The following is a 13,273-nucleotide window of genomic DNA, read 5'->3' as shown; positions in this document are numbered from 1 at the left end:
AAATTGCAGGTGGCAGTAATCGTACTGCTGAAGATTGCGTAAATTAATTCCATCATATTAAAAATATCTACATGTCAGAAAGTAGGACTTAACTTAGGTTTCTTCCTTGAAGCAGTTCGGAGGCTTAGGAATTTTTATCAATTATGCAAGTAACGTCCCCTCCAGCAGTCTGAAGTGGAACAGCCTGAATTTGATCATTTCCCATTGAACTTAGCTTTACTTTCCAGCCATTTGCTTGTGGCAGCCCTGTCTGCTTCAGGGAGAACTGTCATGTCTTCTTGTTTCTACATACCTTCAGCTTTTCTCTTGCATGCAGTGTGTTTGGGAGTGCAACTTACATTGCCCACTGACAAAAGCACTAGGGCCCACGTGATTCCCTGGACTGTTTCTTCTCCTTTCCCTGCCTGCCCCAAACATAATGGGCAGGCATCCATCTTGTTTGCCTGTTTCCCCGTCTGCTCCATTCTTATGCAGCCCTGGAATTATGAGTGATGGGGCTGTGACATGGGGCCCTCTCATCTCCCAGAATGGGAAGCTTTCAAAGAACAAGCGGAAGAAGATGAAGAGGAAGCAGAAACGGCAGAGTCAGCTCCTGGCTGAACGACTTCAGGACCTTCAGCAGCTGGAGGACCTGGCAGCTACAAATGCAGGGACCAGCAAATCCACAGAGACTACAGGTAAGATGTCTGTGGAGATTCTCAGTCATCCAAATCATGGTTTGTCCCAAAAGTGCTTTTTCAAAAGGCAACTGGACTTTCTGGTTTTTCTTCGAAGAAGCTTCTTGGATGAGAAGCGAAATGTCTTCTAAGGAAAAATAGAAAGTCCAGTTGCCTCTTGAAAAAGCGCCTTTGGGACACAGGTAAGATGGTCTGGGAGACTGGCATGCTATGGTACAGTCAGGGCCCTTGGGATCATTCCGGCAAGCTTGACAGAAATATATGGCAGATTTACACCTGGATTGTATTTTCTTGGAAAAAGCAGAGGACAAAAAGGGATTTTAAACAATTGTTTTGGTTTATAATTTTGCTACACAAAAGAAAATTCAGAGAAAACCAAGAAAACTTTACAAAAACAGATATTTTGATAAAAGTACCTAAAATCAAACACTATATGTAAATTTATTTTTTAAAAAACCTCAATTTCCCTATTTTTCACATGAATGTGGAAGATTGCACTACAGTACAGTTTGTACTGTAAAGTTAAACGATCAAAATAAAGGAAAAAGTGAGTTTTTGAAAAATAAAATCTAAAGGACAGTTTTCTGAAATAGATTGACCTTTATAATAAAGGGCAGATGGTTATTATATGGATATATACCCATTAAATGGATACTAGACAACATAGTGCTTTTCACGAGGGAGGGAGAGAGAGAAAACACTTAAGTTAGGCAGCCTGTTTTACTCTTGTATGTTTGTTTTTGTATGTTCCACAGATTGTCAGCTTTGCTTAGTAATTACTTAAGAGCCTCGACTGAAACTATATTTAAGCCCAAGTTGTAAATACAGGCATCCTGCCACATAATGGTAGTATGTTTTTTTTCCTGGAGGAAGGAATAAATGTCTAACTAGGCAAGTTTATAAATCATTTCACAGCTGTTATATGTATGCAATTCTTGATTTATTTACCACCAAAATGCAGAAACTCTTAAGTCAGGCACGTCCAACCTCCAGCTCCATATTGCCGTGGACAGCTAGTAATACAAGAAGATCATACTTTTAATACTATTATGGCATTTATGTATGTTAACTATGTATTTTTATGCGGCCCAAGACAATTCCTCTTCATTCATTGGGGTCCAGGCAAGCCAAAAGGTTGGGCAACCATAGTTTAGGTCAGTGTTTCCTAAACTGTGGCCCTAGGGCCCTAATTGCTGATCTCTAGCAATTAACCTTGAGTTACATCCTGCCTTTGAGGCTGGACATTCAGGCAGCTACCTGGTGACTAATGGTCATTAGGAGTTTATCACCCAGAATTAGTTTGTCTAATTCCGTTTTAAGATTGAAGGCCTTTGCCATACTTTATAAAACTGAATTCCATACTTTAATGAAGTTAGACTATCAAAAAGTAGCTTCGTTTTTCTGTCCGAATCATTTTGTGTTGGATGATCCAAGTTTAAGATTCATGAAAAGGCAAATAAAAACAAGATTCTGATTTTGGATCCTTGCTTCTGAGGCGTTGAATAAGACCTAGGGTTTTTTGTCAAGCATCCCATTTTGATGTACTTTTACTTTGCTTCAAAGCATGTCTGTCTCTTTTCCTCTTGGCTAATAATGTTTTCCTTCCTCTTGCTGGGATATCTTGACCTTCCATCATCTTCTGCAGAAGGGCATTGCAGTTGCCCCATCTCCGTCTCTGGAGGTGGAGAGCCCTCGGGGGGATCTCTGGCCTGCAGCCCCCAAAGCATGACATCATCCTCTGGCTTCTACACACACAACGCCTACGACAGCTGCAATGGGCATTCCCCACCTGGAACCGCCAGCCATCATGTCAGCCCTGACTCTGCCACCTCCGGCTTCTCAGGATCTCTCTTCTCTGGTTCAGCCCTCTCAGGCATTTCTAACCAGCGGGAGCGTGGAGGGCTTCTCTCACCCAGCAGTGAGTACTTGCTCCAACTTTGGGGGGAGGCAAAGAGAAGTAAGCCACGCATTGTTAAACATCCCAGCTTCCCATCTTGGAAATTACACGCCACAACCTATCAGCCATGCCATCCCTTCCCTTCTTGACCAGATTTTATTAAAGTTGTGGTAGCACATTATCCCTGAATTAAAACTCCTCCATAGCTCTGATTTCCATACTATGGTAACCCTCTCCCAAAAAAAAGATGCTAGAGCAGCATTTCCATTCTAGAGAGGAGTACCGTGTGCTTTGATTGTGATTCCTCACAATGGTTCTTGTTTGTTATCTCTGTTCTTCTCTACTATGTCTGGGCAGCTTTTGGCACTTCTGAATTCTTGGTGAACCCTTTGGAACCCCAAAACGCAGACAAGATCAGAGTGAAGATTGCAGATCTGGGCAATGCTTGTTGGGTGGTGAGTAATTTGTGCAGATCTCTTCCCCCTCCCCAATAATGTTTGCTGCCTGTAGATGAATGGAAAATTAGGGTTGTGTTGCAAAGGGTATTCTGGTTTGTTTAGGAAGCTACAAAATGGAAAGTCATGAAAACTCCTATAGGAAGAATAAGGAAAACTTTCACAACGAAGGGGAAAAATGGTGCTAACAGAGTAACAGTATAACAAAGTTGGAGATATTCTAGTCCCCACCCTATGTTCAGGCAAGAATCCCTATACCATTTCAGAGAAACAGTTGTCCAATCTCTTCTTAAAAACTTCCAGTATTGGAGAACCCACAACTTCTGGAGCAAGTCATTCCACTGATTAATTGTTCTCATTATCAAGAAATTTCTTATATCTGGGTTGCTTTCTTCTTGATTTGTTATGTGAGGGGAAATATTTGGAGGCATAGAGTTGAATCTCTGTCTTTTCTCTAGTTAAGACATTACTGTATACAAAGAAACAACGCACTAGAAAGTTACATATTTGCAGAGTCCAGAAATTCATGATGTTATCAACTATATATTCTACCTTTATTCTAATAAGATCAGGGTGATGTATATGAATATACAGATAGAACTTGGTTAACAACTACTCATTTAGTGACAGTTCGAAGTTCCAGTGGTGCTAAATAAGTGGTAGTTATGACTGGCTCACAAAGTTCCGACTGTCCCAGCAACCCCATGATCGCATGATTGTGATCGGGCCATTTGGCAACCAGCTTGCACATAGCAATGGTTGCAGTATCCCGCGATCACATGATCACAACTCACGATCTTCCCTTCTGAATTCCCACAAGCAAGACAACGGGGAGGCTAGCAAGGAAGGTCACAAGTTGCTTGGGTAAGTCTCTCCCACCCACCCCCAGTCCTTTCGCTCTCATGCTGCACCTCCCTGGCCACCTGCACACACTCCTGAAGCCTCACTGCGCTCATACTGCACCTCCATCACCACTTGCACACTCTCACACTGCCCTCTCCCAGCTCCTCTTCATTTGCACCATGTCCCCCTCAGCCGCTTGCACATTACACAGCCATTCGCACACAACCTGGCAGCAGCTACCCCAAACCCCACTGCACCTCCCCTCCTGCCTTCATCACACCTGCATTTGCACACAAACTCCCTTGCCCGCCCACACACCCTTGCACACCTTGAGACTTACTGCAGTTGTGCCATGTCTCCCCATCCATTCTGATACCCTCTCTCATCTGGCGGCACCCATCCCAAGCTCCACCACATTCGTGCCACACCTGCCCAACCATGCACACACGCATACACACCCCCTGCTCCCGCCTCAGCAACAGCCATTTGCCTGCCTGCTGGCCTGCTTATGAGCTGCCTGGCACTTGCAACATCCTGCCCATTTCCCCGCTGACTTTGTTTGTTGGAAGCCATCAGGAAGTTGTGAGGAGGTGCTTCCTTAACAACCCACTCTCCTTGCTTAACATCAGCAATGGCGACTACAGGGATTACCATCACTAAACATTGTGGTCATGTGACCTACATTATGACCACATTGCTTAGCAACAGAAATTCCTGGTGCCAACAATCATAACAATCATAATCTTCTATTCCTTGAGAAAGAGAAAGGGATTTTTTATGCTAATATTAATAGCTGCAGTATCTGAAATATTTTTCACATTTCTGCTTAACTTACCGTATATGCCGGCGTATAAGACGACTCCGGCGTATAAACGACCCCAACATTTCCACTCAAAATATAGTTTGTTATATACTCGCCCCTCTTCCACACGCCTTCCACTTTTGCACTTTTTTTGAGCATTTTTGAAGCACTTTTGTCTACCGTGGAAGCGAATCCCGTGAAGCTGAAAGGAGCAGCCAGCCTTCTCCCAGCTCCCAAGGAGGCTCACACCGCCCGGGCTCCGCTGAGGTATCGCTGGGGCTGTCAGGAGTTGTTACCGCTGGTGCGGCTCGCGCGGCTCCAGTCCCACGTTGCCTCGGGAAGGGAAAGGCAAAAAGGAAGAGCCGCGGCGGCGCTTTGCAATGGCAGCAGCGGCTCCTGGTTTTGCCTTTCCCTTCCACTAAAACAAGCCTTGAAGCTGGGTTTGTGCCGCTACTAACTCCCACTTTCTAATATATTGTTACATCACAAACCCAGGGGTCCCCAACCTCAGCGGGTCAAGGCCGCCTCCTTCCTGGGATGCCGGCGAAGGCTGGCTGCTTTCTTCCTTCTTCGGTGAATGCTTCATCAAGGACTGAAAAGCCTCAGCCGTGGGCAGCCGCGGTGCTTCCCTACTATTTGCCGGCGTATAAGGCGACCCGCTAGCCCAACGAACCCCAATTGGAGGCATCTTTTTCAGGGCAAAAAAGTCGTCTTATACGCCGGCAAATACGGTAGTTCATTTTACCCCATCGGCATTTAAGATGCTTTTTTAAAGAATCCTTTTAAAATAGATGATGCAAACTTTGCCCAGTGGTTGTAGTTCAAAAGCCATCCTTATACCTAGTTAACTGTTTGATCTTCTTTATCTAATTTGCTAAGTTTTTATACTATTCAAAATATTGAAGTAGCCACACTGGCTGGCTTTGCACAACATAGTAGCCTTGATTGTGGTTGGCTAGTTTGTAGTTCAGTACGTCATGTGAACATATATTTGACTATTTTTTGGGCTCCCAGAATTTTCAGCAGTCTGAGAAATTAAGGGATTTAAACCATGTAACTGGAGGTATTCTATCTGGGGAAGACTAACATAAGAAAGTTGACTTTATGATCCAGATTTGAACCAATAGTTTTTTGGCTCACATTCATGGAGCAGAGGTATTCATGTACTTGCTGAATGCTTTTCACAAATTCTGCTTTTGCCAAGATAATGTAAACTGTGGGGCAATGTTGCTTTTAGCTTCATTTCCAATTTTCTAAAACAAATGCCTTGGAAGATGGGTTTGTTTGTTCGTTTTACTAACTTCCACTTTCTAATTATATTGTTAGCATACACTAAACCACAATGGAACCAACCACATTGGAGCCTAATCTGTGATTAGTTGATTATATGAACTTAGCCCAGGTGATAGATTTATGTTTTGCTATCTCTTTGGAAGCCAGACAGTTGGCTTAAGTAAACCACAGTTCAATTAGCTGTGAATAATTGTTGTGTCAGCCCAGCCCTTGAGTCTATCTTACTAAAAAGAATAGGGAGACAGAGGCAGAGCAGTGCAGATGGAATAAAAGCTTTATTGAAAAGAGAGTTTTTCTGTCTCATTATTCAAGTCAGAGAAAAATTGGGAACTAGACTCTTGTTTTTTTCGACATAAAGAGCTGTCTTCTATTTTGAGACTGAATGGGATTTGTCTGTTGTTGTTTTTTCTCATTATACTGTGGAGGAAATTTCATGACAAATCAGTTTTTCCCTACCCTTAAGCATTCCATTTTGCTGAAAAGATCCCAAATATTTCTGTTTTCTATAGTCCCTCAAACTTCAGGTAGAAGGTGGCAGATTAACATATTAATGCATTGATAGTTCAGAGTGCAAGAATTACATGAAAGCCATTTGATAGTATGAACAAGGTGGGCTGTGTTCCTAGGAGAGCTACTTTGGGGGTTTACATTAGGGTGGGTAGGCTAAAATCTTGTAGGAGGAATTAGACATGGCAGGAAGAAGATTTGAGCCACTGTTTGAAGAATTGAGTCCAAAGAGTTGAAGACAGCAGAGAATATATGCCTGTGATGGCAAACCTATGGAACGTGTGCCACAGGTGGCACGCAGAGCCATTTGTGCAGGCATGTGAGCCGCAGGGTAACTTACCTCACTGCACATGCGTGTGCCTCACAGCTGATTTCGGCTGGTTTGAGGCCTTTTTCGGCCTCCCAGGCTTGAGGAAAGCCTCTACAGCCTGAAAAATAGGCCCGTTTCATAACTTCCTGTATTTCCGGAAATACCGAAAGTAAACAAATGGGCCTATTTTTCAGGCTACAGAGGCTTTCCTCAAGCCTGGGAGGCCAAAAAAGGCCTCAAACAGGCTGAAAATCAGCTGGGAGGCACAGTGCAGGTAAGGGGGCAAAGGATTGTGCGCGCATGTGCAGGGGACGGGGGCATGCATTGCCTTCTGGATGCTGGCGCGCAAGTGCACGTGTGCAAGTGCACGCACAATTTTTGGCACAGGAGCCCCAAAAGGTTAGCCACCACTGATATATGCTATATCAGAGGGGATGGATGGCTCTTCATTTTCTGCTTAATTTCTTTAGCACAAACATTTTACAGAAGACATTCAGACTCGCCAATATCGGGCTTTGGAGGTCCTGATTGGTGCTGTCTATAGCACTCCAGCTGATATCTGGAGCACAGCATGTATGGTAAGTTCTTGGAGAAGTTTCTTCTTTGGCTTCTTTGTAACTCTTATGCCAAATCCTGCTGACAGTTGTTTTTATGCAGAATAGATTTTTAATTCCAACACATCTTTCGGTGCAATTTGCAACTAACCATTCACTGACATATTTTTCAAAGTTCTGCTATGAATTCCCTTGCAACAACAAGCAATTTTGTCACCTAATTTATTATCTTATAAACAGCTAGCTCACAGTTTCCTCACCTCCCTGTGGTGGTTGTGATAATAAGCAAACTTGTTTCAAACTGAATATGTAAATGTTAGGTTGTTGCTTGTTTGTATTTATAAGGTAATAACTTTGCATTTAAAGCAGTAAAACGGAACAAAAGCCCTTATCAAATCCTAAATAAATTATTTTAGAAGTCTTTGATTTAACCACCCAAAACCACCAGGTAGGTTTTCCCTATACTTCATGGAGAGATAGATACCCTTAAACACACAGTAATTTTTTTGAAAGATTCTTGTGATGCTTTTAAATGATGATTAAGTGATGTGTGTGAACTGTATGTTTAGGAGTCACAACCCAGATTAATTTCTTAAAATTTTTTGTCAGTACTCTGAGGGGATGATATACCACCTTCCGATGAGTAGCATGTTGCTGATCCCAGCCTTAAGCTAACCATCTAATCACATTTGCTGAAGCTAATTTTAGATGAGTAATACATAAAATCCAGCCTGCAAATAATGCCAGTGCAGTCTTTTCCCTTGCAGACTTGTGACCTGATTTTTAAGGTGTGATAAAATAAATATTTAAGCACTACTTACTCATAGCTCTCAACAAAGAATTGGTTGAAAATTGGAATCCTGAAAAATGATTCATTTGGAATATCATGGGTTCTGGGGAAGGGGAGTTTTCTTTTAGCTCCTCTATACTATTATTATCCCCATACACAAGATAAAAATCCCCGTCCTCTTTTATTTGGCAGGCTTTTGAGTTGGCAACTGGAGACTATCTCTTTGAACCTCACTCTGGAGAAGATTATACGAGGGACGAAGGTAGGAAACACCGGCCAGTTGAACTGAGGAGGGTGATGGGTGTGGAGTAGTGTTTCCCCCAATCTTGGCAACTTTTAAGACCCTAATGCTGGCTGGGGAATTCTGGGAGTTGAAATTCACACATCTTCAGATTGCTAAAGTTGAAGAATACCGGTGTAGGGGTGATGCTGCAGTTTTTCGTGAAGCAAACACTGGAGAACGACTGATTGACTTTTTTTTAGAAAAAAAAAATGGTGGTCATGACACATGGTGGTCATGACAGGGAATGCTGAGGAAGCAATTTCAATGTGGAAAGGGAAATGGAAAACCCATAATGCTTTGAATTGAGCAGGTAAAGAATTCTAGGGACACGTTAGTCCAAGGTCATTCCACATTCCTTATCCTTTACCATCTTCTTGGGTGACCCAGACCTCCTAGGAGTAGGTAGGTGGCAGCCATGGCTAAAAGGACCTATGCATATCTTCAGGTTATGTGCCAGTTGCACCCATTCCTACACTGGGAGGCTCTGCTGTCACTTGTGCCCTCATGACCTCTGGACTACTGCAGTGTGCTCTGTATGGGGTTGTCCTTGAGGAATATTTGGAAGCTTCCGCTGGTACAGAAAGCAGACGGATGGGTTGTAAATGGTATCAAGTTATTTGGCACATGCAACACTACCGCTTTGGAGGCTGCATTGGTTGGCAGTGAGTTTCTGGGTGCAATTCAAGGTGTTTGTCGCCACATTTAAAGTCCTTCATAGTTTGGGACCAGATTGTCTGAGGGAACTCCCCCCCCCCCCCCCAGTTGTTTCTATTATCCAATTGGTCCAGCAGGACGGGTATGTTTTGGGTCCTGTCAGCCAAGGAATGCCGGGTGGCAGGAACCAAGCGTGGTGCCTTTTCTGACATAGCATCTGCCCTCTGGATCACCTTCCTTCCTGAGATCAGGATGGCTCCAGGCGATCCTGCCGGCCTTTTTGAAGGTCTTGAAGACCCAGCTATGTGCCTGGGTCGGGAGCCACAAATGTGTGAAGGGTAGCATTTCCTGGCTCTGTTGACACCGATGGATTATAACAGGGGTCTCCAAACTTGGCAACTAAGACTTGTGGACTTCCAGCTGGCTCAGGAATTCTGGGAGTTGAAGTCCACTAAGTTTTAAAGTTGCCAAGTTTGGAGACCTCTGGATTATATCTCTTGGCTGCTAATTACATTTCTTTTTTTTTTTAATTGGGCTTTAACCATTCCAATTATTTTTATGATTATTCACTTCCCAGAATCACTGGTTTGAGATGAGAGGCTACACAAATTGAATGAATACTTCCTATTGCTACCAAAGAGAGGTTCTTTACCTGACATTAATTCTTTGTTTCTGATTTGCATCCCCAGCCAGTTATTTAAAGATGCAGAGATAGAAGGCCCTCTCTCAGGCTTATAAATCCCAGAATCCCCTGTATTCATACTTTGTAGCATAGTTGACTGGCCCCCCTCCAAGCGCTCATGGCACTGATGCTTTCCTTCTTTCAGATCATATAGCCCACATTGTGGAATTACTTGGTGATATTCCCCCCCACTTTGCTCTTTCGGGACGGTACTCGCGTGAGTACTTCAACCGGCGAGGTAAGTTGGAAAACGTAGCATTTGGAGGGTGATCTTTTAAGAGGAAACTTTGCTTCAGTGCATGCGCCTTCAAAGTTTGTTTACAGGAAGAGAAAGGTCAAATTCTCCTGAATAAAAAGAAACAGGCATAGGGGGTGAAAGTTGGAAAGACTTAGGCTTTCTGGTGAACCGGTACAAACAGTGGTCTATCTGCTTGCAGTAAATTGTATGAAGGTTGCAATGTTTTCTGTGGTGAGATTCTCAGTGAAGTTGCTTTCGTGCAGAAACCACTTGTAAACCCTTTATATCATGCCTGTATGTCAATGTCTTTAATACACAACTACACTCTCCGTTGATGTTCTCTTGTATCTACCTGGTACACGTGTGGCCTTATGGACTTAGGCTTGCTGCTGATCACAGTGTCGTCACGGTATCAGATGAGACGTTTCCAACTTTCCCATGTGTTTGCCTGTCTTGCTAGGGGAACTACGTCACATAAAGAACCTGAAGCACTGGGGACTATATGAGGTCTTGGTGGAGAAATATGAGTGGCCTCTCGAACAAGCAGCCCAGTTTACAGACTTCCTGTTGCCCATGATGGAATACATCCCAGAAGGCCGTGCTACAGCTGCCCAGTGCCTCGAGCACCCATGGCTAAACTCTTAGGAACAAACCAGGCTGAAACAAACTGATTTGATGAAATACGGGAATTCTGGCCCCTGTGGAGTTTCCTGGCTCGTGATGTAGCCCGCTTTGCTGGAGAGATGGATGTGGGGAAGAATGTTTACTCCTTAGTTCCAAGATTAGAGACTCTGGCTAATTAAGCTAGAGTTTGTAAGGCTGGACTGGAATCCCACGTGTCAATTTATGGCTACTTCTGAAGCACAAATGAAAGATAACCAGGATTTCTTCTCCCCTCCCCCCTTTTGTTAGCATATGCCTTCTTGGTTGACAGTGGCCATCTTCTCTAGGTGCCATTGGGATACTGCTGTTTGATTGTTTTTAACCAGTTCTGAAATTTCTTGCAGTTTTTTTCTCTCCCTTTTAAGGTATGTGCTTAAAGGTTCCCACCCTTAAAAACCAAACGAATGTGACAGAAAAGTAATTTGAGAGGAATGGGTATGTGCAAGGTGGATGGTGAATTGGATGTACCTGAGAGTTGGAACAAGAAGCTGGAAAGAGCTGCCAACTTTTTGTTGTTGTTGGAAGAAAATATATCCCTTCCTCCTGCCTCAACTTCTATTTTAACTCCAGGAAAATGTGGCCTTTTTTTTTTTTGAGCAACAATTTATACAGGTGAATTAAATTTTGTAGAGTTACATGATATTGATGTAGAAATTTAACAGTGGAAGCATGTAGCAGTATGAGAAAACTCGTGGAGAAAGAAATAGAACTACATCAATAGCAAAGTGGGAGAGGATGGATTCTTATTCCGGTGGGTTCTGAATGCTTAAAAGTTTTCTATAATTTTCTGGGAAGATTGTCTAAAGTGGTGATCAGCAGCTGAATAAACAGAAGGGTGTAATAGTATCCCTACTCCTTCCCTGAGCATTTATGGCCCCTTTCCATATTATTAGACTATAGCCCCTAATATGCATGCTTTTCACTAATCAGGGGTTGCCTATCTGCTCACCATTTGTTATCTTGAGAAACTCAATTCAAAAAATAGTTGTGGTTGGAAACTTTTTTTGAAAGGTATGTAGTAAGAATTTTTTAGCAGCCTGATTTTTCTAATACACCTTGTGATATCCAATATTATGTTTACTTCTATGCTATTTCATTTCTTTTAGCCCATTTTTTTTATCCAATTTCTGAGATGGTTAGGAATAGAGAATCTCCATATCATTTGCAGGATTGGGTGGGGGAGGGAAATCAAGCTAGCTGTTATGTGTGCGGTTAGTGTGTTTTCTTGGCAGATGTTTGGGGTTCACATTGTTGCCATCTTGGGTTGCTGTTGCAACTCCTATTCTGATTTTCAACACGTGCTACTTGTGATTAGCATTTTTTTTTCCAGACAGAATAGCTGCTCATAGAGCTTGACCCGGATGAGCAAAATTATTCAAGCTACTTTGTGCCTTTACAATGGAGTCTACCTATTGTTTGCTGGATGCACTGAATAGGGAAAGAAAGAAAAGTGAGAACTGTTACGTATAAAGCCTTTTCCCCCCTCCTTCCACTCCCAAATGTCCTAGGAAAGGAATATGCAAAAGAAATAAGAGACCTGGAGCCAGGCCTAAAGCCTCCTTTCCTTTTCCTAGAGATACTCTGTTGAAGCTAAGTTGGAGTTACTGTTTCTGTGGAAACTAGATTCAGCTGTCTTGAATCTGAAATCTGTGGTGTGAAGCTGGAACTAAAAGAGGTGGTTCTGATTCTCCTGAACACTCCAGCCTCAACCTGGGGCAGCGAGTGGGGAACATCTGGGTGAAAGTGCTGTTTATACCAAAGTTGTGTTGCCCCAGAACCAAACCCAGTGAGAGCGAGACGACTCTGTTTTCTTGCACTGTTATCTCCCCATTTGAGAAGCCATGGCCTTGATTTAGAGGTGCCCCGTGTGTGCCAGTGTTGGGGGGTGGGGGGGTATGTGTGGAAGTGTTTTAAATGCTGTGCTGTTACAGGGATTGAATTAAAAAAAAAACTTTTTTCATTAAAATATTTGCAGTAACTTTCGAATCTTCCTTGTGGACAAGCTGTAACTGGTATGGGAGCAGAAACAGGGCAGTTTGCACAGAAGTCGAAGCTAGCAGTTTTAATGCACTTTCAAACTGGCCCTGCTCAACCGCCCAAATCCATTTTAAAAATCCACGCTTTCCACAGCCAGAACATTGCTTTTCTTTTAAATGAGAACAGCTCGTTGCATCAAAATTGAGACGGTAAGACTCAAGAGTCCCATGGCTCCTTTGAACCTCCATTCTGCCAATAGCACAAAATTAGAAAATGTGTATTATTCATACATTGGGGGGGAAATGCATTGTAATAAGTGCGAGCTTTTATTTTTTTAAATCAAAATAACCATATTTCTCGTGTAGATGATTGTATAAAAACAACAAAGGGTACTCGGTCAACATTCGTAGATTCAAAGACAGCAGCAGCAGGAGTGCCATTTTTGCAGCGTGGCTCACAGCATTTCCCCATTCTCAACTGAGTAGCCAGTCCTGGTTCAGAGTAGGTAATCTGGCTACTGTTCTCCAGACCTTGATGGTATCCATCTTCAGGATACTTCAGCATTCGTTTTTATTCCAAGTTGCTCCGTTTTACTTTTATTGTTATGATTTTCTGTTAACCAGACTAAAAATAAGAGTCCAGAAAACC

The 13,273-nt window shown here is 42.9% G+C and overlaps 1 protein-coding gene across 4 annotated transcripts in view; it reads left to right on the top strand.

The window, feature by feature from the left end:
• The window catches only part of SRPK3 (SRSF protein kinase 3), a 39,510-nt gene extending 26,888 nt beyond the window's left edge, over nt 1–12,622 (top strand). For 3 of the 4 annotated variants that reach the window (XM_026676229.2, XM_026676227.2, XM_087956834.1), the window contains 7 exons: nt 527–677; nt 2,323–2,595; nt 2,932–3,029; nt 7,255–7,362; nt 8,321–8,390; nt 9,893–9,985; nt 10,446–12,622. In XM_026676229.2, coding sequence (XP_026532014.2) covers nt 527–677; nt 2,323–2,595; nt 2,932–3,029; nt 7,255–7,362; nt 8,321–8,390; nt 9,893–9,985; nt 10,446–10,630 — 978 coding nt within the window. In that variant the 3' untranslated portion in view covers nt 10,631–12,622. Of the gene's footprint in view, nt 1–474; nt 678–2,322; nt 2,596–2,931; nt 3,030–7,254; nt 7,363–8,320; nt 8,391–9,892; nt 9,986–10,445 lie in introns of all 4 variants that reach the window. The other variant, XM_087956835.1, reaches the window with a different exon arrangement.
• The last annotated feature ends 651 nt before the right edge of the window (nt 12,623–13,273 follow it).

Source organism: Notechis scutatus, chromosome 2 (genome assembly GCF_049901735.1).
Source record: "Notechis scutatus isolate UNSWTSFEM ecotype Mainland chromosome 2, rNotScu1.2, whole genome shotgun sequence".
Classification (NCBI taxonomy): domain Eukaryota; kingdom Metazoa; phylum Chordata; class Lepidosauria; order Squamata; family Elapidae; genus Notechis; species Notechis scutatus.
Note: the sequence above shows the minus strand (reverse complement) of the source record. Positions and strands in the feature narration are given on the sequence as shown.